Here is a 24,605-nt window from a genome sequence, read left to right as displayed (position 1 = left end):
ATGTGTAGATGCTGTGAGATATGGGTGCGAGGCTTGCGGCAGTGCTAAGTGTGTGAGGATGAGATGAAGCTACGAATGTGAGGTATGCAATATGATTGATAGAATATTGGCAGGTGAGTGGGGTGTGGTGCATTGAGCACTGTGTGATCCATTTTCAGCTGATTCACCAATGATCTTCCCTCCAACATAAGGTCAGAAGTGGGGATGTTTGTAGATGATTGTACATTGTTCTGTATTATTCACAACTCCTCAGTTACTGAAGTAGTCTGTGCCCGCATGCAGCAAGATCTAGACAACATTCAGGCCTGTGCTGAAAAGTGGCAAGTAACAATTCATGACAAACAAGTGCCAGGCAATGACCATCTCCCAACAAGAGAGAATCTCACCATCTCCCCTTAGCATTCAATGACATCAGCATCGCTGAAACCTCCACCAGGAACAGCCTTGGGGTTACCATTGACCAGAAATTGGCATATCAGAAGCTGGGGAATTTTGCAGCGAGTAACTCACATCCTGACTTCTCAAAGCCTATCCATTATTTACAAAGCACAGGCCAGAAGTGTGATTCAATGCACTCCACTTGCCTGAATGAGTGGAGTTCCAGCAACATTCAAAGCTTGACACTATCCAGAACAAAGCAGCCTACTTGATTGGCACCATATCCATCACCATTCACTCCCTCCAGCTCTGACGCACAGTGGTGGCAGTGTGTAACATCTACAAGATGCCCCACAGCAACCCACTAAGGCTCCTTTGACAGCACCTTCCGAAGCCACAACCCCTGCCAGCTCAAAGAACAAGAGCAGTAGATACTTGGGAACGCCACCGCCCTGCAAGTCCCTCTCCAAGTCTTACAGCATCCTGACTTGGAACTGTAGTATCATTCCATCACTGTGCTGGGTCAAAACCCTGAAACTCCCTCCCTAACTGTGGGTGTACCTACATGGATGCATTGCTGTTGTTCAAGAAGGTGGCTGACCACCATTTTCCTAAGCCATTAGGGATAGGCAGTAAATACTGGCCTTGCCTGCAATGGGATATGGAATTTGATGTTGAGTTCACAAACTATGATCATTCATGTGAGGTCATTGAACTTCTTATGGCACTGCATCCAGTCCTCTGGGCCAAACTTCTAGCATTAATTGTCACGGTTATCTGCTGCCATTGCCTTCTGAGAGTTTGTCTAGAGGGTCACCTGGACCCCTGTGGATGGAAGACCTCGCTTCTACTGCCCACCTCCTCCACTTACCTGAATGAGTGGAGTTCCAGCAACATTCAAAGCTTGACACTATCCAGAACAAAGCAGCCCACTTGATTGCACCCTATCCATCACCTTAAATATTCACTCCCTCCGGCTCTGCCACACAGTGGCAATAGTGTCTAGAGCAGCATTAGAGAACCATGTAACATGCTTCCTTTCCTGTTGCGCCATAATGCACTCTTCTTCCTGCTCAGGCCCTCTTCCACACATAGTTGTGTCAGCCAGAATGCACCTCCCCTTCAAGAGGTGCCAGCTGCACATAAACTTCGATTCAGTGCTGAAATTTGCAGTCACTCAACCTCACAATAGTGCATTCAGCTCTGGCTGCATGTAGCCATCATGCAAATTAGCAGGTACCACAAAGTTAACACGCTGCCTGCATCAGAAGCAACGGGCATAGGTTAGCATCACACTACAATTGCCACTCTCATTTTCAGCGACTATCGAATTTAGTCTCTCTTGCATTTCAATTTAAAACAACACAAATTGGACTGCTGTCTGTTTTTAAATTTTTGCATTTGGCTAAATTTCTGCTTTGAAGTGATAAATAATATCTACTGAGGAGAAGTTGTGTTAGTTAGCTTAGCCTGTAAGCAATTATTTATTAGGCTCAAGTTCCTGAATTTGGACTAGATGGCCTTTGTTATTCATGATATCCTCATATAGAAACAATTGTTTCAGTACATATGTTGAAGTCCTAGGTAATGGTTGCCCCTTAACACTGTGCAGCTACCTGTGCGTTGAATATTGTGCAGAATGTCAGTGGACGTAGTTATATAAATACTGACCTTGCCAGTTATATGATCGAACCTGCACTGATAGAAGTCTCAATAAACTGCTTTTCTAATGTCCAGAGACAAGATAAGATAGAGTATTTTCTCAAGTTATGATTATCATGTCTTCATGCAGTAGCACAGTCGCAAGTTTTTTGGATAGGGCCTGATCAGCCAATTCAAGATGGGATATGAACAAGCATGGGGTGAAAAATCATATTAATTTGAGCTAATTATAAAAAATGACAAAACTTTGTTTTGTTTTTGGTGACACAAGGAAAATGCACCAGAAAAGATATTTAAAGCTGCAAAAGAAATGCCTAGAAATCTCTTAGTAAATATTTTAAAAATGGTTGAAATATGCAGCAGGTTCAAATCACTTGGTAGAGAAAAGTGTGTTCTGTTTTTTTTATTTCAGATTTTCAACTTTTATAGTTTTAATTATATAACTAGACAACATTTTGCAACACTGCCATTTAATGAAACTTGCATATTTGTATTAATTTGCACTGATAAGTTTATTTCTGAAATTAGATGTGAGTAGAAAAGATAGGAAAAACATTGGCAGCATTCACAGTGCCAGACAGTTAACACAGAGTTTATACTGAAATTGTATACAGTACATCTAGTTACCTGTGTGTTGGTGCCAGAAAATAAAGACTATGAAAGTTGCCAAATTGTTGTATAAACCCAACAAGTTCATTAATGTCCTTCAGAAATGTTGATCTGCCATATATAGCTTCCCTGGCCTCCTGATGACCATAGTCCCACATTTCGTATTTGATGTTTAATGGCCTCATAATTAGCTTGGTGAGCTAATTGGTTGTAAAAACAGTCTGCAATGCATGAAGACCTGTCGTTAACTTTTCAGGGAAGCTGGGGATGGCAAGTAAATGCCCACATTCCAAGAACTATTTTTTATGGTTATAATCTTGTGGCACCTGGAACTTCTTTCTGTTTTAACCTATTTTCCTCTATTTCCTGTTGATTTGTCTCTTTCCTCACTGTGTACCTAATTTAGGGAATCTCCTATTGTCACTATCGGTGGACTGAATGTTTTCAGTGTAGACAAAGATGGGATTGCACTGCCATCTCACTGCACTCCCTCCCCACTTGCTTCAATGGTTTAGGTGGATAGTAGAGATATTTCACATAGTGACAAGTTGGTAAAAGGGGAAGGAATATGTGAGCATATTAGTCACAAAAGCAGAGCCTACACCATTGTACAAATTGGTCAGTAGAAAGAAAACCAGAATTAATGGCCTAGAATTTGTAGTGATAATAATCCCTTATATGGAGTTTCAAAAAGCATTCGATAAGATGCTACACAAGAGGTTATTACACAAAAGTAGGACTCAAGGAACTGGGGGTAATGGACAGAAAAGTGAGAGTAGGAATAAATGGGACATTTTCAGGTTGGCATGCTGTAACTAGATGGGTACCACAATATTAGGACTTGGATCCCAGTTATTTACAATCTATAACCATTCCTGGTTATAGGGTATTCAGACGAGATAGAGAGGGGGATAGAAGAGGGGGAGGGATCAAGGAATCAATTATAGCAGTGAGGAGGGATGCTATCTTGGAAGTATGATCAAATGAGGCCATATGGGTAGAAGTAAACACACAAGAGGGGCAAACACGCTGTTGGGTGTGTACTACAGGCCCCCAAACAGTCAGGGAGAGATGGAGGATTGAATATGTAATCAAATGACAGAGAAGTGTAAGAATAATAAGGCAGTAATAGCAGGGGATTTTAACTACCCAAATATTAACTGGGAAAGTTTTAGTGTGCAAGGTAGGGAGGAAGCAAAATTCTTAAGTTGCATCCGGGAGAACTTTTTTAGCCAGTACGTAGAAACCCAAAAAGGAAGGGGGCAGTTCTGGACCTAATATTCGGAAATGAACTTGGGCAGGTGGAAGGCATATCAGTAGGGGAGTATTTTGGAGATAGTGACCATAACTAAGTTAGATTTAGGAGAGTTATGGAAAAGGATAAGGTTGTGCCAGGAATAAAAGTTTTGAACTGGGGAAAGGCTAATTTTACTAAGATGAGGTATGATTTGGCCCAAGTGGACTGGGAGCAGCTACTTGCAGATAAAACTGTGTCAGAGCAGTGGGAGGCATCCAAGGAGGAAATAGCGAGAGCACAGGGCAAATATGTTCCCTTAAGGACAAAGTGGGAGGGGGGGACCAAGCCTGGAGAACCTTGGATGTTAAGGGACATAAAGGTTAGGATTAAGAAAAAAAGAGAAGCTTATGGCAGATACTGAGGGCTCAATACGGCAGAGTCCCTAGGGGAGTATAAAAAATGCAGAGGGGAACTTAAAAAGGAAATTAGGAAAGCTAAGAGAGTGCATGAGAAAGCAGTGGTGGGTAGAATAAAGGAAAACTCAAAGGGTTTTTTTAACTATACAAAGAGCAAGAGAATAAGTAGGAAAAGAGTAGGGCCAATTAGGGACCATAGAGTAATCTGTGTGTGGTCTCGTAAGACGTCAATGAATTCTTTGCGTCGGCTTTCACAATGGAAAAATACAATGCAGGTATAGACATCAGGGTGGAGGACTGTGTCATATTAGAGGACATTAACATAGAGAGAGAGGAGGTACTAGCGGGTTTAGCGGCCTTAAAATTGGATAAATCCGCAGGCGTGGCGTGGATGATATGTATCCCGGGCTGTTAAGGGAAGCAAGGGAAGATATATCAGGGGCCCTGGCAGTTATTTTCAAATCCTCTCTGGCCACAGGTGAGGTGCCAGAGGACTGGAGGACTGCTAATGTTGTCCCATTATTAAAAAGGGAGGAAGGGATAGACCAGGAAATTACAGGCCAATCGGTCTAACCTCAGTGGTGGGGAAGTTACTAGAAAGAATTCTGAGGGGCAGAATATATCTGCACTTGGGGAGATACAAAAGGCAAGGGATTACACTATGAATGATAGGACCCTGGAAAGTACTGAAGGTCAGAGGGACCTTGGTGTGCCTATCCACAGATCCCTGAAGATAGCAGGGCAGGTAGATAAGGTGGCTAAGAAGGCAAATGGGATACTTGTCTTTATTATCTGAAGCGTAGAATACAAGAGCAGGGAAGTTATACTGGAACTGTATAAAATGCTGGTTAGGCCACAACTGGAGTACTACGTGCAGTTCTGGTCACCACATTATAGGAAGGATGTGATTGCACTGGAGAGGGTGCGGAGGAGATTTATCAGGATGCTCTCTGGGCTGGAGTCTCTGCTGCTCCAAGGAAAACAACCCAGCCTATCCAATCTTTCCTCACAGCTCAAAGGTTGAGGGGGAGCCTGATAGAGGTGTATAAGATTATGAGGGGCATAGATAGGGTGGATAGGAAGGCATTTTTCCATTAGCAGAGGGGTCAACAACCAGGGGGCATAGATTTAGGTAAGAGGTAGAAGGCTAAGACGGGAGTTGAGGAGAACTTTTTTTGCCCAGAGGGTGATGGGAGTCTGGAACTGAATGCCAGAAAGGGTGGTTGAGTCAGAAACTCTCGTAACATTTAAGAAGTATTTGGATATTCACTTGCGTTGCCATAGCCTTCAGAGCTATGGGCCAAGTGCTGGAAAATGGGATTAGTGTAGTCAGATTTTTGTTGACCAGCATGGACACGATGGGCCGAATGGCCTTCTTCTGTGCTGTAAACGGTTGAGTCTGAGAGTCTATATTGATGAGTTGCATTAGGGAACTGAGTGTAACATATCCAAGTTTGCTAATGATATAAAATTAGGTGGGAAAGTAAGCGATGAGGAAGATGGAAAAAGGCTGTAGAAGGATATCGACAGGTTGTTAAGAACATGGCAGATGGCATACAATGTGGCAAAGTGTGAAGTCTTTCACTTTGATAGGAAAAATAAAATACGGAATCGTGTTTGAGTGATGAGAGACCAGGAAATGTGTGCATTTAGAGGGATCTGAGTGTCCTTGTACACAACGTTATGCAAGTACAGTACGCAATTAAGAAGGCAAATTTTGCATTACTTTTTGTTACAAAAAAATTGGAGTATGAGTAAATAAGTCTTACTGCAGTTATACAGGGCATTGGTGAAGCAACAGTTACTGTTGTACTGTGTGTCGTTTTGGTCCCCTTCCCTGAAGAAGGCCTTAGTTGCCCTAGGGGGGAGGTTTAATTGATTGGTTCCGGGGATGAGGTGATTGTCCTATGAGGAAAACGTGAGTAGACTACATCTATAATCCCTGGAGTTACAGAAAGGTGAAAGAACTATAGAGTGTTGGTAATGGAGCTCTTCACTTATCCCAATATAGACTGGGATAGCAATACTCTGAGGGACAGAGAGGGCGTAGAGTTTCTGAATTTTCTGAAGGCGAATTTTCATGTTCAGTGGGATTCTGGCCTAACAATGAAGTAGGTATTGCTGGATTGGGTTCTGGGGAATAAGGTGAGTCAAGTGGCTCAAGTGTTAGCAGGGGAACACTTAGGCAACAGTGATCATTGCACATTAAGGTTTAGATTACCTATGGAAAATGACAAGGAGCAATTTAGAGTAGAAATACTTAATTGGAGGAGGGCCAATTTCTGTGGCTTGAGAACAGATTTTCGCCAGGTAAATTGGAATCAGTGATTGGCAGGTAAAACTGTAATCAGACAGTGGGCTGCCTTTAAGGAGGAGATGGTTTGGGTACAGTTGAGGTACATTCCCACAAGGAGGAAAGGCAGGACAAACAAAGCCAGTGCTCCCTGGATGACCAAAGAGATAGAGAGCAAGTTGGAGCAGTAAAAGGAAGGTGTATGACAGATTTCAAGTTGTTAATACATGTGAGAACCAAGTTGAATATGGAGACATCAGAGAGTAAGTGAACGAGGAAATAAGAGGGGCAAAGAGTGTATGAGAAGAAATAGGGATCTAACGTAAAAGGGAATCCAAAAGCCTTCTACAGGACCTAAATAGTAAAAAGGTGGGAGGAAGGGTGGGGCCGATTAGGGAGCGAAAGAAGACCTACATGAGAAAGCAGAAGGGGCTGAGATACTCATTGAGTACTTTGCATCTGTCTTTACCAAGGAGTATGATTTTACCAAAGTTATAGTGAAAGAGGAGGTAGTTGAAATACTCAATGGGCTTAAAAATCGATAGAACAGAAGTATTAGAAAGGCTGGCTGTGCTTAAAGTTAAATCACCAGGACCAAATGGGATGTATCTAAGGATGCTAAGGGAAGTAAAGGTGAAAATTGCAGAGATATTGGCCATAATCTTGCGTTCTTCCTCAGAAAACTGGAGAATTGATAACTTTACACCTTTGTGGAAAAAAAGGTGCAAGGATAAACCCAGCAACTACGGGCTAATCACTTGCACCTCGGCAGTGGGAAAGCTTTTAGAAATGATAACCCAGGGCAAAATTAACAATCACTAGGACAAGTGTGGATTAATTAAGGAAAGCTAGCATGGATTTATTAAAGGGAAATTGTGTTCAACGAATTTCATTTAGCGTTTTGGTGAAGTAACAGAGGGTTGATGAGGGTAATGTGGTTGGTGTGGTGTAGATGGACTTTCAAAAGGAGTTTCATAAATTTCCACATAATAGGCTTGTCAACACAGTTGAAGCCCATAGAATAAAAGGGTCAGTAGCAGCATGGAATCTAAGTTGGTTAAGTGACATTAAACAGAGGGCTGGATTTTACAGGCCCCAACCGAGAAGGAAAGTTAGTCCCAAACTGACCGACTTGAAATAAAAATTGATAGAGCAGAAGTATTAGAAAACAGTGATAACACGCTGCCAGCGGCCTAAACAAGCTGAGGGTTGGACTTCCACCCCTCAGTGGGAGAATGTCCTGCCCATGAGAGTTGCTAGCCAATCTGATTAGCTGGCAGCTGTAGCAGTCACAGCAGTATAAGAACTCAGTACTGGGCACTGCTGGGACTGCAAGCAATCCCCAGGATGAAGAGAACATAGCCAGCGGAGAGAGGCAAATCTGGGGTTTTGAACAGGGAGGCACTGGGGAGCCAAAGGAGAGGGGTGACGGGGTTGGTTGAGTAGATTTTGGAGGCCAGGTGGGAGGAACAAAGTGGGGGAGGTAACATCTTGGTTGGAGGGGGGTGCACCTGATGCAGACAGGGCACCCCACAAATGATGTGCCCCCCACTTCCTGTCTTTTCAACAAAGACATTTTAAAAAACGGCCTTCTCACTCTTGCCAGCCTGCCACTGCTCAGCGTTGTATGGCAGTTGATGTGGATTGAGAACCTTAAGTGGGCAATAATTGACCACCTAAGACCCTCAATAGGTCTAAGGACGGGCAGGCTAGTGGGCCCTTTACTCAGCCTCTATTATAGGGATCGGTTAGGGGTTGGGCAGGAAGGCGGTGGGCCAGCCACCTGACATATTTTACACGTCCCCCCCCACCCACTGAAAACACACCCGGTGGTTGGTGGGGGGGGGGCATAAAATCCAAAGCCGAGAGTAGAGGTGAATGCTTGTTTTTCGGACTGAAGGAAGGTATACAGTGGTGTTTCCCAGAGGTTGTTACTGGGACCACACCATTTCTTGATCTATATCAATGACCTAGACTTGGGTATACAGGGCACAATTTCAAATTTTGCAGATGTCACACAACTTTGAAGTATGGTGAACTGTGAGGAGGATAGTGGTAGACGTACGACATCGGCTGGTAGATTGGGCAGACACGTAGCAGATGCAATTTAATGCACAGACACGTGAAGCGATATATTTTGGTAGGAAGAACAAGGAGAGGCAGAATAAATTTGAGGGTGCAGAAACAGTGAGTCCTGGGATTATATGTGTGCAAATCATTTATGGTGACAGGGCAGGGTGAGAAAGCACTTAAAAGGCATAGGGTATTCTGAATTTTATAAACAGAGGTATTAGGTACAAGAGCAAGGAAGTTATGATGAACCTTTATAAAATACTGGTTCAACTTCAACTGGAGTATTGTGTCCAGTTCTAGACACCACACTTTGGGAAGGATATGAAGGCTTTAGAGAAGGTGCAGAAAAGATTTCGGCAAAAGGTTCCAGGATTGAGGGACTTCAGTTATGTGGATAGATTAGAGAAGCTAGGGCTGTTCTTCGAGAAGAAAAGTTTGAGAGGAGATTTGATAGAGATGTTCTGTTATAATGTGGCAAATGATGTTTGCCAGGTGGACCAAATCCACGAGGGAAACTTGGTTGCGCTATCACAATGGTTTTGCAATTTGTATTTATTACGGGATGTGTGCACTGAATTCAAATGTAATGAGTCCACCAAGAAATTTAGAGATTTTAAAAAGTAAATTTAAATATTTATTAACAGAATAAAATATTTCAAGCATACACTTAAGACTACAATTACTTATTAATATAAAAATTCCTAATTAACCTGACCCCCAGTTACACCCCCTTTAAGGCAACAGTCCAAAATAGATTTTAGATGTAAAACAGAACAAAACAGCAAGTTAACACAATACCCACTTGACAGTGGAATCCCAAATGGCTTTTCCACAACTTCAGTTTTGTTATATAGCAGACTTATGCACAAATGGCGGGAGGCTTCATAAAGGTGATTTCACACACGCCTGTTAGATCTTACATGGCCTTCTTTACATATAGCCTTTTATTCTCCTTTACATATGTTTCTCTCTTTTTAATATGTAAATTCTATTGTTCCATATGTCTTTGAAACTGTATCTTCCTCATAATATGAAACTTTCATGTTGCCAATATGGTCAGTAACCTTTGGGAAAAATAAATACACTTGTTAGCCTTGTTTATCTGGCTAGTTGTAAGCAGACTAAGATCCGTTTGAAATCCAAATAATCCCTTGATTTATCAAAAAATGCAAATTAACATGTCAGCACTTAGCTTCTCTTGATGATTTGAAGCTTGCAATCTACTTGTCCCCAAATATAGTTAAATCACACAGACGAACCCCATTATACTTAGCCCCATAAACCTATTTCACAATAAAGCAGAAAAATATTATGAAAATTATTATACTTTCATCACAGTTCAAAATCATGAGGCCTTAGACAGAGTAGATAGAGAGAAACTGTTACTATTGGCAGAAAGATTGAGAACCAGAGGACAGTTTTAAAGTGATTGGCAAAAGAACCAAAGGTGATATGAGGGAAAACTTTTTTGCGTGGCAAGTTGTTAGGATCCAGAAAGCTTTCAAAAGGAAGTTGGAATAGCACCTGAAGGGAAAAAGTTGCAGGGCTGTGGAGAAAGGGCCAGGGAGTGGGACCAGCTAAGTTTCTCTTTCAGAGATATGGTCCAGATGCTGCAGGCCAAATGACCTCCTGTGTTGTAATCATTCTGTGACTATAATATTTGTGCAATAATAGTAAAGATATAGTTACATACTGAATGCTGGATCTGTTCCACTTGGTAGCAAGCATGGTATGCAACATGCAACATTTAGAAAGACAGTCAAAAGAAAAAAAAATCATCCCTATAAGTTGAATGCACCTAAGGGACTATAATCAGCTCAGTAACCTTCACAACCAAAATAATACTTATTAGAAAAATGATCTTTGAGGGTAATAGGAAGTTCTTAAAGTCATGTCTGTAGAATATTTAATTTATAACTCAAATGTTTTCATCCATCTGCAACCTTATAAACAAAAGTTACAGGTTCTGCGTTCTTGATGTAAATAGCAACTCTTTGGTAGCAGATGTGTTACCAAAATAACAGCCAGTTTAATGTGCATGCGTTTTAATCTGTAAATCGTCCTGCAACTTGTGGGGAGGAAGAGAGATCCCATGAATTATAAATTGCCACCAGTTGCTGGACGATTAGTGTTCCCCTGCCATTAGCCTCATAAAAACAGCAGCTTGACCTCGACCTTCCCATGAGTTTCTAGAAATTGGAGTGTTTGCACATTAATTGCTGGTTAAACTCGCTGCAGGAAGCTAGAACTGTGTAAGTATCTTTTTAGTAACAGGATTTATGTTCCTGCAATGCCACTCAACCTCTCTGATCTAGAAATTGAATAATTGAAAGGTAGAGTCTATTACCTATAGGTAGTAAATTGTTAGAGATTTTTAAGATTAACTATTTAAATTAAAAGTATCTTTCTTTCCTTACTGTCTCTTTATTTCTGTCTTTTAATTTAATTTTGATTTCCCTTGCTATTTCTCTTTCTGTACCTGATTTGGTTCTATTTCATGTTTCCTTCTTTATTGGTCATCTGTTTCTTTTTCAATCCTTAAATCTCATTGGCGAAGGAGATATTGTTGGTTAATTGTTTACCAAGATCTCAGATACCCTGTTACCCTTGCTGCACCAGTATCAGTTTGCACTTTGAGCAGAAATCTTTCAAGCTGAAAGCTGAGGGGAAAAAGTCTTATCTAATAGAGCACAGCATGAGATTTCCCTCTCCAGCAAATTGTGGACCATTGAATGGAAAGGCAAATATGAGCCCTAAAACTTCCAAGAAAGGAAAGACCCCCCCCCCCCCCCCACCCAAAGAGAGCTGCAAAATTCTTTTGTACTCTTAAACAGACAGAAGATTCGACTTTCCCCTCCTACCCACATTCCTTCCTGTTTTTTAACATGCTCCTTCATTCTATGCATCATTCCCTGCCAAAAAGATGATCTGTCAATGGCACTGCATAGCGAACTACTAGATGTACTGCCAAAAATTCCTGATATGTTAACTTAACATTTTGCTATTGCAGTCTACACATAACATTCTGAGCAGGCCTGAAGCTATTGTTTGCTGTAGAGTATTTGATTATCTACGCCTGTCTTACCCCTAACTTCTTATCCCTTTCGTAACTAGACATCACTGAATGTTAGAAAGTATATTTTTAATGTTGTACATCTGCTTTTGAATACATTTGTTGAACCTAAAATGTTGCCTGTGGTGATGTATATTGTAGAGATAGCATTCCCTACATGTGCTTTTGCTCAGCTGAAGAGAAAATCTCGCAACATAAAATTTGATGCATTATTTGGGAGATAAGCAACTGCTGCACTTAAGATGTTGACATTATCATCACTTTCCTTTATCCTTAACACACAAATTGTAAGAAAACACAACTTTTGGGCTGGATTTTACATTTTTCAGAGGGGTGAGGGAAGCGGAATGGAAAGTGAGTGGACCACTGGCTCCCATCCCGCCATTTCATATCATTGCACAGCCAATTAGCAACCATCCACTGGGAAGGAAGCCAATTAGTGGTGCGAGGGGAGTCTCCACGCTCAATTTGGAGTCTAGCCCAGAATGACATGCAGCAGAGGAGGAACAGGAAATCGGTCACAGCCACAAATTTAAAGGCTCCCTGCTCTCTGAATCTGTCTTTATTTCTTATTGTAGGCGCAAAAAAGTTAATAAATGATGTTAAAGAAAACTTGCAGACGCTGCCACCTTCACCAGCAGAATCTGCTGCTACATGCAGCCATGGTCCTGGTGGCAGGCAGTTTCTTCTGCCCTTGTGCCACAGTGTCATGCCTGCAGTAAAGCACTCTCAAACTTTTGCTGAATAATGCAACGGGCAGTGAAAATTTCCATACAATTGACTCTTTAACAAGCTGAATAGCTTATTAAATGTTGATTCAAAAATAGCAGGTGGGCTTCCGATTTACACTTCCACTAGCCTTGCATAATATCTGAGACTGGCATGATGACACCAAATTCCCTACACGACATTATCATACTGCATTTGCACCTGATTTGTGGACCTAAAATCCAGCCCATTGTTTACTGTGCCACCATTTTTGTAATTTAAAGGTACAAATCTGCATTAAAGAAGTTTTAGTGTACATATTTGATCCCATATTTGTGCTTTGATGGGAACTTACAAAGTCCTCTTTTACTTCTTTCCAGGTTCGTGTTGGAGAAGTGGGTGGAAATACATTGGGATTCTATGGCTGCCAGTTTAGTCCAGATGGATCAATGATATTAGCTCATGCATTCCATGGAGCTCTTCACCTCTGGTCTCAGAAGAAGTCTGAGAAGGTAAATTAGTTTGGAATTATATTTTGAAAATGGTGCAATTTCAAACACCTTTCTGCTCAGAATTTTTAACTTGATTTCCTTTCATGATGGCAATGGCAGGTTCTGCAGTTGTATTTGCCACTTTTGTGTCATGTTTTTAAATGGGGATTGGGAATGAATAATGAACCCTCATGAACTTGGCTGGTTAATTTGTGTTTGGTTCAATTCCATTTCTTGTGAAGTCCTGTTGCATTCATCAGGAGTTGTCAAAAATTGGACCCTGAGGTGTCCGAAGCTTGGAACAGTGCACTGAACTATGGGTAAAGAAAAATAGGAGCTGGGACTTGTTATTTTATTTGAAACTTCAGGATGTCATCTGTTGCTTTGCTGGAATACTATTTAAACCTTTCCCATTTCAATGATATGCTTAATTATAATGAAACATCTTATTGAGGGGCTTGGCTCATGGGGTGTGGTGTTATTTTTGGGTATCAAACACAGATACTTGTAGTGCTAAGGAAATATTGGCAATTGTCATGCATGAGCCTTTAATGCCAAGAAAGTGGTAGGGGGTGGATTTAAACTGAAGCTTGAGGCTCTAATCAAAGTAATTTGGATACCAGGACTAAAATAATGATTTGGAACTGGAGAAACCAGACAGGGAATTTACAACATTCTGCAAAATAATCAACTAAGTGTATCTGCAAGAATTGCCAGTTGTGACTTTACAATAGGCATGTGAAATATGTATATTTGCTTAAAAAAATGCTTCTGCCATTTTTTAACCTTGAGCCTTGCCCAAAGCTTTTACATTACAAACTTCCAAGTCTTAAAAGTATAACTGCTTTGGAAGCAGTTGCAACTTATGTGTGCCTACCATTAAAGCAAAGCCAAGAATTTTGGACAAAATTAAATCACCTTAGATTTCTGTCAGGTTGTTTCTCAAAATGGCTTCACTTTGAGATACCAGTTAGTTCAAGCTTAAGAGTATTCTACCTCAGGATATGCCAAAGTGCTTCACATTCAATTAATTACATTTGAAGTGCAGTCATTATATGTATTATAGGAGCAAACCAACTGCTTTACTATTGTCATGTTGTCCAAGGTGCAGTCTTTTGGATGAGACGTTAAACCAAAGACCCGTCTGCTGACTTAAGTGGATGTAAAAGATCCCGTGTTATTATTTACAGAGGAGCTGGCAGGTTCTTGTCGTATCCTGTGAATATCCACCCCTCAATTAACATTGCTAATTATCGATTTGGTTGGTCATTTTATTTCATTGCTGTCTGTTGGATCTTGCTTTGTGCAAATTGACTGGCGTGCTTCTCTATAATGATGACTGCACTTAAAATGTACTTAATTCACTGTAAATCTCTGGGGTATCCTGCAATCTTGAAAGTTACTTCATGAATGCAGGTTCTTTCTTTGTTTCTTCCCTCTTTCCCTTGCTCTTCTTAGAGGTGAAGTATTAGAGGAACAAAAACAGAATTACCTGGAAAAACTCAGCAGGTCTGGCAGCATCGGCGGAGAAGAAAAGAGTTGATGTTTCGAGTCCTCATGAGGACTCGAAACGTTGACTCTTTTCTTCTCTGCCGATGCTGCCAGACCTGCTGAGTTTTCCCAGGTAATTCTGTTTTTGTTTTGGATTTCCAGCATCCACAGTAGTTTTTTGTTTTTATTAGAGAAACAGTTTCTCCCTCTGTCATGCCCAATAATGTGCTTCAATAACAGTCAACGAATACATCTATGGGGCACTTTTATTTCTTCCATCAAGCCCTCCTTCTATCATTGTAGTTAGAGACTGCTAATTCTGCGTCAATTAGTTTCAGGCTGTGCACTCATAGGCCACAAGAAGCATCATTAAAACAGCAAGAGATTTACTAATTAGAGGAGAGAAAAACCTCAAAAATACAAAGCGAAAGAAAATCTCAGTAAACTTTATTCCTGCATTCAGAAATAGCTTGTCATATCCTATTCACAAGTAGGTGTAGACATATTCTGAATTATGCCATTAACACTCCCTTTACATAGTAAAAAATAAATTGCTAGATTTTATCATCATCACCTCGGCCTTTCTCTCTTTGGAAAAACATTCCTTTCAAAAATGGTGGTTCTTGTAACTGTTAAGTGTCTTGTTTCCAAAAAGCTTTTTGAGAACTTTACAGATTTATTGAATGATCAGAATATTAAATGTTTGTGGATGATATTTGTGAGTAATGACCCTGATATTTATGGGGAGGAAGCAAGGGAAACCTGGAAATTCCAGAAACACTGAGGTCCTGGCAAATTTAATGGCAGGATCTCTTTTTTGACTTTTTTCTGCCTGGCAACCAATCAGGTAGGCTGGCTAGCTGGCTGGAAAGTCAGCGGTAGAGGGCCACAGCCAGGGACTTTTGGGGCTGATTTCCGACAACCAGAAAACATCACAGGTTGGTGGTGGCTTCGGTCTGACAATCAAGAGGAGGGGGCTGGCAGTAATTATTTAGAGGTGAGGTTTGTCAGATTGTCGCAGATTTGTTTGAGGAGCCAGGGGAGCCCCTGCTTCTCCAGGTGCAAAAGAGACTTTCCCTTTACCTGCATTTCACGGCGTGATAAATTCAAATTGCTGCCAAAATATCAGGAGCAGGGCCTTATTTACATACTATAATGATGGGCCCGCCTCTCCAGAAAGAGTTGCTCAGAGAGCTGCAATCCCACCTCGGTTAAATTGGAAGCAAGCATGCTCGTGGCACCTTAGGGTTGGGTTTTATAAATTTGTCAATCTAACTCCCCAGTTCCCTTGTGCTCATGGTGGGTTGGTAAGTGTTAAATTACTCCCAATTACTCTTATAAGCATAATTTAATAGAATGTCAAATTGTTCAAATGGTAGCTCTAATGGAAGGGAAATGAAAATACTTGATAATTACCTGAGGCCTGCAAAATATTTGTGGTGAAATTAGTACCTTTATTGCAACAACACTTCTTAGAATAACTAGAAACTCTGTATTTATTTACCAAAAGACTTTAACGGAATCAAAATTTTTCACTCTGAAAAAACCTACATAAAGCTGACCAAACAGGTACAATTCCATCTACTCATCCACCCCTCCCATGCCATGCCATCACTCTCATGTCATCCCATCTCATTCCTCCATCCTTCCAGGCTATCACCATCCCATTCTTGCCATCCCTATTCCCCACCATCAATCCCACCCCATCCCTCACAGAAACAATATCTCCAGCCAGAAACCAAAACTCACGATGACTATAACATTTCAATATAAACATTTCAATTGGTATTTCAACATAGCTTGTTAATGCACACATAAAAGTTATTCACTCGAATAATGAAAGCCAGTCAGTACAATTACAGACTTTGCCTATCCATACTTGGATTAAGACTGGAAAAACTGTGGTGAAGCATGGGTGGTTATAGGTCTCTTACTTATATAAGCAGTGGGAATAATTTAAAGTGGTGAACATTCAAACGCAGTATCTCATGTCACAGGCTTACCTTCCGCTGTTTTTCCCATTATCACTGCCACCACTAATGATTGGCAACCTCTTATGCGTTACATGCTCCAATCCTTCCCACATGTCTCTGCAGCACCAGGTTCTGCTTATCAAATCAACCCTCCGACCAATTGAAACTGTCTGGACAAAAACCAAGTGTTATTACAATACATTACTTACTCAAATGTTGACTCATTTTCGATTTCCCCATTTTTATGTTCTCCCTGTTGTTATGTATACTGGAGATAAAATATAGTATTTTTACCATAAAATGCTAATGTGCAACCTGTACTATTTGCATTGTGAGGGAAATAATTTCCTGTTGTAACAAAATCAGAATTGAAAAGGACAAGCATGGATATTTAATAACAATACATGCCTTCTGAGGGAGTGGTGGTTTTTGCTTAACCTGCATTGTCAGACTGATGCTTCTTTCAATTTTAAATGCTTTCAGGGAGAATGGAGACCAGAAGTTGTGCTTTCTGGACATTTTGGTTCTGTACAAGACTTGATCTGGGATCCTGAAGGAGAGTTTATCTTGAGTGTTGGCTCAGATCAGACAACTAGATTGTTTGCTCCTTGGAGCAGGCCAGGACATGAACAGGTAATCAATGCGACACTAATCAGCATCAGATGTGAATGTGGTGAGAAAGTCTGCGAAAAGGAGTCTGATTTTTGCATTCCTTTAAAAGGACATTAAAACCAAGTTACCATTTAAATATGTGTTTTTATTTGACAGTTTGGAATGCTGTCTTGTTTTGTTTTGAGCAACAGATATTAAAAAATGCAGTTGTCTAGAAACAACCTGTACAAAAATTGATTGATATACAAGTTTCCTGACTCTTACATTAAAAGGGTATGGATCCATTTCTGCTGCTAACCAATGCAATGCATTCCTAGTCTTCAGATGATCCATTAGGAAGGCAGTACAGAAATGTTAAGACCTATTCCTCCAACAGAAAGGAGGGAGAAAATGAGCTGGAAAGCCATTTGGTTGCTCTTTCATATTTGCTGGTAATTAGTTACGATATTGACAGAGTTCTGAAACCAGATTGCTTCCTCTTCCTGTTGGTGTGAGAGTGGTACAAGAAGCAATTTATTCAAACAAATTCCCAAATTGGGTTTTTACGTGTCATTATGTTTTGGTTTATGCTACCTTTGGCTTGATGCTGAAAATAAGATCTGTATTCTGCAAGGTTTCTCGATCGCTTTATAAATAAAGGCACGGAGTCCGAAAGCAAGGACATTATGATAAATGCAAAATACTGTAGATACTGGAAATTCTCAAAAACTCAACAGGCCTGACAGCATCTACGGAGAGAAAGAGAAACAGGGTCAACGTTTCGAGTTTGTATGACTCTTCTTTAGAGCCAAAGAGAAGTGGAAATGTGATGAAATTTATACTGTTTAAAGGGGGTGGAGCAGGTGAAGCTGGATAGAAGGCCAGCGATAGGTGGGGGCAAAGGAGAGATTGACAAAGATGTCATAGATGAAAAGATAAAGGGAGTTTTAATGGTTGTGGTAAGGGATAAAGGAGGATAAAGGATAAAAAGGGGGACAAAACAATGAATAAAAACTTCATTTTCATTTTTATTCATTGTTTTATCCCCCTTTTCTATCCCCCTTTTATCCCTTTTTCCATCCTTTTTAACCAATAACCACCCCCTCCCCCACCCCACCTCAAAAGGGCCACCTGCTACTTGTTCCATGCTGTTCTTTCAGAGAGTGCTTACTCTTGTTCTGCTATTAACACATTCTGCTTTCTTACCTTTATGCCACTATCAGCACCTCCTTTAGCCCTTACCACTACCATTAACACTCTCTTTGTCTTTCTGTCTATGCCATTTTTGTCGATCTCTCCTTAGACCCCACCTATCACTGGCCTTCTGTCTAACTTCACCTCCTCCACCCCCTTAAACAGTATAAATTTCATCACATTTCTACTTCTCTTTAGCTCCGAAGAAGGGTCATACAGACTCGAAACGTTAACCCTGTTTCTCTCTCTCCACAGGTGCTGTCAGTCTTTGAGTTTTTCCAGCATTTTCTGTTTTTATTATAGCAAGGACATTATGATGGTTTGGCCTCAACTGAGATATGATGTCCATTTCTGGATTTGAAGGCTTTAGAGAGGGTGCAGAAGTATTTATGGGAATAGCCCCAGGGATGAGTGACTTCATTTACCTGAATAGATCGGAGAAGCTGGGGCTGCTTTTTTTAGAGAAGATTTGATAGATTTGTTCACTATCATGAGGGGTCTAAACAGAATAGAATGGAGAGAAACTCTTCCCATTGTTGGAAGGGTTGAGAACTGGAGGACAGATTTCAGGTGATTGGCACAAGAACATTTGTGGCATTATGAGGAATAACCTTTCTACCAGGAGTGGTTAGGATGTGAAATGCACCACCTAAGATTCTGTCATGGTTTGCAAAAGGGAATTGGATAAACACCTGAAGAGAAAAAATTTCAGAGCTACAGGGAAAGAGCAGGTGATTGGGACCAGCTGATATGCACTTGCAGAGAACCAACTTGGACACAGCAGGCCAAATGGCTGTAACTATTTTGTGATTCCAAGCTTCTTAACGACGTATCCTCATGTTTTCAGAGCCGCAGGTTGAAGTGGGTATGGTTTAATAGAGTTCTGGTCACACAGCAGCGCAGACCTCCCCGTTCAGCCTTAGAAAAGGCTGTTGGGTTGAGATGCCTTTTGAGGTTCCCGTAGGCTTGCAGATTGTTTTGTCGCACTGTTGTTACCCATCCCTATAATTATCACCAGCGTGCTAAAAATTGACTTAGCTGTCCTCATCATAGATGTCTTCTCTCCAACCAGTCAGATCTGTAGCTGTACCGATGAGCTGATCTTGAACACATTCATTTGAGTGTGTCTAAAATCTGCTAGCAGTCATTCAAGTCTAAATTATATTAGCACTGGAAAACCAGAAGAAGGAATGTTGCACTTGGAGTAATCTGTTGAATCAAGTCACATTGGAGTTAGTAGTACCATCCCTATTTCTAATATGCGTAAATGGCTTCAATACAGAGAACCAAATATAAGCTTGTTAAATGGCTGATCTCATAAACATTTGAAGAACCGTAGAGACCGAGATTGCAGGTATAACTTTGAATAAAATTTCTAATGTCAAGTTTGCAATGAATGGAGTTGACATGGTCCTGGGAACAATAGTAATTATGTTGCTTTTAATGTTCAATGTAGTGAAGCAGCATTTTTTTAAAAAATCACAATGCTAGGATCACTAGCCAAAATAGTAGAATGCAAGTTTACAGAAATTAGGACCAATTTCTATAGTAAATTTCTGTTACTATACCTTCCCAGGAAAGAACAATTTGCTCAAAGTATGCTTCTGACAAAATTGAAACCAAGGCCAGAATTTTTCCGTCAGCGAGTTGGGGGCAGGGCCCGCTCGCCGACACGAAAATTACGCGGGATGACGTCAGGAGGAACCCCCGACATCATCCCGCCCCATTTAAATTTTCAGGAAGGCGGGCAGACAGCCAAATCAGCTGTCCGCTCGCCAACCTGTCAATGGCCAATTGAGGCCATTGACAGGGTAGTTAACCCAATTAGAGGCCCTGCCCGTCCAACCTTAAGGTTGGTGGGCAGGCCAGGAGCCCCAGCGGGCTTCTGAAAAAACATGAAACCTCATCTACTGGTGGGATGAGGTTACATGTCTGTTTTTTAAAAGTTTAATAAAGTTCCTGTGCTTTTTATTAACATGTCCCATCTCGTGTGACATTGTCACATGAGGGGAGCATGTTAATAATTTTATTATTTTTCTATTTTTGATGTTATAAAGCTTTCACCGATCTCCCTGAGATAGCACTTAGTCTCAGGGAGATGTGCACTCTTTTGTGCACGTGCACAAAAGAGCACACTTTGACAGCTGGGGATTCCCTCCCCCCCTGCACAGGAAGCGCATAGCACTTCCCGTCGGGCAGGCTCAAAATGGCGGCGGGGCCCGCTTCAGCGGCGGCGATCGGCTGCTCGCCCACCCGTCAAGGGCAAAATTCTGCCCCAAATGTCTGAGTGCTTCAAATGACAGAAAAGCAAACATAGCTGAACATAGCTGAACATAGGGGTATGGGAGATTCAAGGCACCTTGTCTCAAAGGGCATTTAAGAGCCTGCTGAAGACCATGTGAAAGGTGCCAAGGAATGTAATTTGTAGAGATTATTTCAGAGGGTGGGGCATATGACTGTGGAGTGAAAGAAATCTAGCAAGTATTAGTGCAAGGCTAGAGGAGTGGAAACTCTTTCGAGTTACCAACAGTCACAGATTGCAACTCTTTTCGAGTACAATCACAGTTCTTGGTTTCCAGGAGTGGGACATGAACCCACAACCCTCTGATTCAAAGGCGAGGGTGCTATGAACTGAGCCACAGCTGATACCTCCCTATATGGCTTGAGAAGGTTAATTGGTGCTGATCAAAATAATTGAGCACTAGGTGGATGAAATCTGATTGGCCAGTTGTCCCTTTCTTACCCTTATCTTTTCTTATGTTCTTATCACACTTACTGATGCTGACACTTTTCAGTCTCAAACTAGTCACTTATGAGAAACACGAGTAACTTTATTTTTTTTTCATGTAGGTAACCTGGCATGAAATAGCACGACCACAGATACATGGATTTGACATGCAGTGCTTAGCTATAATTGGCCGTTTTCAATTTGTTTCTGGTGCTGATGAGAAAGTGCTTCGAGTCTTCACTGCCACCAAAAACTTTGTGGAAAATTTCAGTTCCATTACCTGTACCCCACTTGAGGACTTGCTCTCAAAGAGTGTAAGTACACTGAATACTGATTGTCACTTGGTAGCACATAACTTGAATATTGCTGAAAAGAGAGACATGTTGCTGAAGCTTTTCATCTTGCACACATTGGGATAAACGCAATGCCAAATTTCAAATGATCACAACAATTTATACTACAGGAGAAAAGGGGGCTGATTGGTTTAAGTTGACTCTGATTGGCCAAGGACCCTATTGCTTTCTCCATGGCAATGTCACAGCCAATCAGCACCCTTTTCTCCTGTAGTATAAATTGTTGTGATCATTTGAAATTTAGCATTCTTGTGTTTATCCATTCTTGCAATTGTCCTGATGAGTGCAAAACGAAAAGCTTTGGCAACATGTCTCTCTTTCCTGAATATATTATAACATTTAATCATCATATTTCAACACTTGTTCTTTATCTTTTTGTCAAGAAGACAACTGTTCAATTGATTTTACTAAAAATCCAATAATGTTTCTTGTCCACTAGCAGGTGGTACAGCTACCTCTTTTTCTCTGTCAATTTGAATAGTGCACAACCCAGCATTTCTTGGTTTTTATTTTACAAAAGGATCTTCATTATACTCTTCAGTTTTGATAGTAGCTTTTCTGTAGACTCCTGAACAAATTGAAATGAAACATCTGTACTCCTCTTTGTGTAGTGATTTGTTTCCTCATTTTCTGGAATTTCAGAATGTTACTGTACAGAAAGGGGCAATTTTTCCCATCAGGCCTCTGCTACATAGTGGTTCTCCATGCGCCATTCAGTTTAATCTTATTCGCTACCTGTACTACTTAATATTCTTTCTTTTGCAAGTAACTATCTAATTCCATTTTAATAGAATTTGTGGCTTTGCATCAGTATAGTTTATGGATTTTCCTCATTTTAAAAACTCTTGTGCAAAGAACCATTTTTTAATCCCCTCTTCAATTAATTTGTGAGTACCTTAAATTGGTGTCCTCCTGTTACTGGTTTGCCACCAAGTTGAAGCATTACCATTTATCTTATAACTGCATATGGATCTTTTTTGCGACAGTACGTTCCTAGGTGGACTGTGAAAAGCCCTACAAATTGTTGTACATAGATTTCGGTAAAGCATTCATCAGAGTTCCACATGAAAGGGTAAACATCAAGCTCAGAACTGTAGGGATTCAGTAATTCCTGGGAAAAGATAAATTAGGCCAGAATTTACGAGGAACAACAATCACAGTCAGATTGCCACACCAGTCCTTTTCACTTACACTGAAATGCAGCTGCACCTTTGTCACCCGACCTCCTGACCCAGACCAGGTGAGAACAGTGCAGTGCACGGGTTCCCGAAGTCTTCAGTCGAGTACAGCTGAGTCAGGGGAAGGATGCCACGTCCCTCTTTTAAGGCACTAGCTGCTGTAAAGCAGGTAAGTTTAGAGATCCCAGCCACTTTGAAAAGCCAGGGAGAAGGTAAGTGTGTGTGTATTTGGGGGGCGGGGGCAGGGGGGAGGAGGGGGCGGTGGTTTGTAGAATGCTCAGTGGGGAGGGGTAGAGTGGGGTGAGCCAGGTGGTCAGTAGGGGTATAGGATGGGTTGCTGGGGTTAGACAGTCAAAGGATGGGGAGGTCAGTGTTGGGGGGAATAAGATAGGTCAGTGGTGGACGGGTGGGAAAGGTTGGGGTGGTCGGGTCATCATTGGGGGTATAGGATATGTCGGGGGGCGTGCTCACTGGGGGTGTGTCAGGTGGGTCGGGGTGGTTGGGTGGTCAGTTGGAGAGGATGTCAGGTCAGTCAGCGGGGTGGAAGTGTACTGGGGGTGTAATTGTTGGGTGGGTTGGGGGTGTAGTTGGGAGGGTGCAAAGGATTTCACACCCAGCATATGTCAACATCAGTTTTTCAGTTTGAAAGATAAGTGAGATAGACAAGCGGAGAGGCAATTCCAGAGCCGAGGGAGGTCGGGGAGTCGTGAGGGTAGTCGGGCTGGGGGTTAGAAAGGGGTCCTGTGGGGGATTGGTGGGGTGGGGTGGTGGGTGGGGTCGTTATTATGGTTACACAGGAGTTAGAAGAGGTTTTAATTCTTCCAACCTTTCCTGGGTAACTGTTCTGGTAGTACAGTTGGAACCATCCAAAGTCTCCGATTGAAATGGATGGTTCCAGATGCAGGGTAATTGCCCATCAGAAATTTGAACTCCCTGGGCAATTCCAATGCTGTCCTTGTGTGGGGACTTGCAGGGAGTTGGGGGTCCCCGAGCCCATCTTCTGGGTAACTCCCAGGTACGAACCCCCCTCCCCCACCCCCACAATAGTCCCCGAGATTGTTATGCGCCAAGAAATTGATTGAACAGAAGTAAACAAGACAATACTTCTTAGAAGAGCAAGAGTGGGACTGCTATCAATATTTCCTCTGAAGAGTGCGTACATATAGATGGCTTGCATCCTGTAGGGTACCATGCAGGCCACTCACAAGTTGTCTCATTTAAGGTATTGCACATGCTTCACCACAGAAAAATAAAGGCAGAATTTTTCACTCGGCATGCGGGCACGCGATGATGTTGGGTGAGCATCCCGATATCATCACACACTTGTATTAAAAATTACCAAATTCTCACTACTTCCTGGTTTAGCAATACTCCATCAAACGTTGTAGAACTAAAACACTGTACCAGAGGAGTGAAAGTCTCAAATTTTTAAAATTGTAGTTTTTACCGGCTAATTTTTGTGTCCTGTGTACTGAAAATGAAGCATTAGATTTAAAACAAAGTTGAGTATTTAAGCTTGCTTCACCCTCCTTGACCTAGTTTTGTGGGTAAACTAAGGTCTTTGCATTTCATTTATTTATTGCACTTGTCCAACTGATTATTGGGCACGTAACTTATCTATAAAGATCATCATGGGATTTTCATTGCTTTGAAGGTTATAAATCTGACTGGGAGCATATTGTTTAATTGAAGTATTCTATCTTCTCTCCTCCTTGAAGCAATATTTTTAGCTAGTTGCAGTCTATAATACAAAGTGCAGATGAGGAAGGTTATTCAGTTATCTAGGCTATCCATCTATAGTAACCTAAAAGTCTGTATGTTCAATAGGTCGATCTGATGAGCCTAGTGGCTGAGAGTTAGCAAGCATTCCACTTTTGTGTGTTACTGGTCAGCCACTGTCCACCTCGATCAGACAGTCGCTGACTAGTAACCTGCTGACCCACCACAGTCCATCATCTTCAATGGGTACTTGGAACTTTGAGTCTCTGTTCAACAAGTGGATTGAATCCATCACACCAGGCAAACAAACAAAGAGAAAGAAGATTCCAACTCTTTGATTGGCAACCTGGAACGTCAGGGCCATGTGCATGGGACTGACAGACTGACAGATGACCTGTAGCCGTAATTAACATGCAACTTGATAGGCTGAACATTGAC

The 24,605-nt window shown here is 41.4% G+C and overlaps 1 protein-coding gene across 2 annotated transcripts in view; it reads left to right on the top strand.

The window, feature by feature from the left end:
- elp2 (elongator acetyltransferase complex subunit 2) overlaps window positions 1–24,605 on the top strand; it is a 163,046-nt gene that overhangs the window by 60,330 nt on the left and 78,111 nt on the right. For both annotated transcript variants that reach the window (XR_013576185.1, XM_078538747.1), the window contains exons 11-13: window positions 12,830–12,961; window positions 16,888–17,037; window positions 21,040–21,231. Coding sequence is in view for 1 of the 2 variants with exons in the window: in XM_078538747.1 (XP_078394873.1) it covers window positions 12,830–12,961; window positions 16,888–17,037; window positions 21,040–21,231 (474 nt within the window). In the remaining variant the exon portion in view is untranslated. The remainder of the gene's footprint in view (window positions 1–12,829; window positions 12,962–16,887; window positions 17,038–21,039; window positions 21,232–24,605) is intronic.

The sequence above is a fragment of the Cetorhinus maximus genome, chromosome 3 (genome assembly GCF_964194155.1).
Source record: "Cetorhinus maximus chromosome 3, sCetMax3.hap1.1, whole genome shotgun sequence".
NCBI classification, from domain to species: Eukaryota; Metazoa; Chordata; class Chondrichthyes; order Lamniformes; family Cetorhinidae; genus Cetorhinus; species Cetorhinus maximus.
This window is presented reverse-complemented; position numbering and strand designations above follow the sequence as displayed.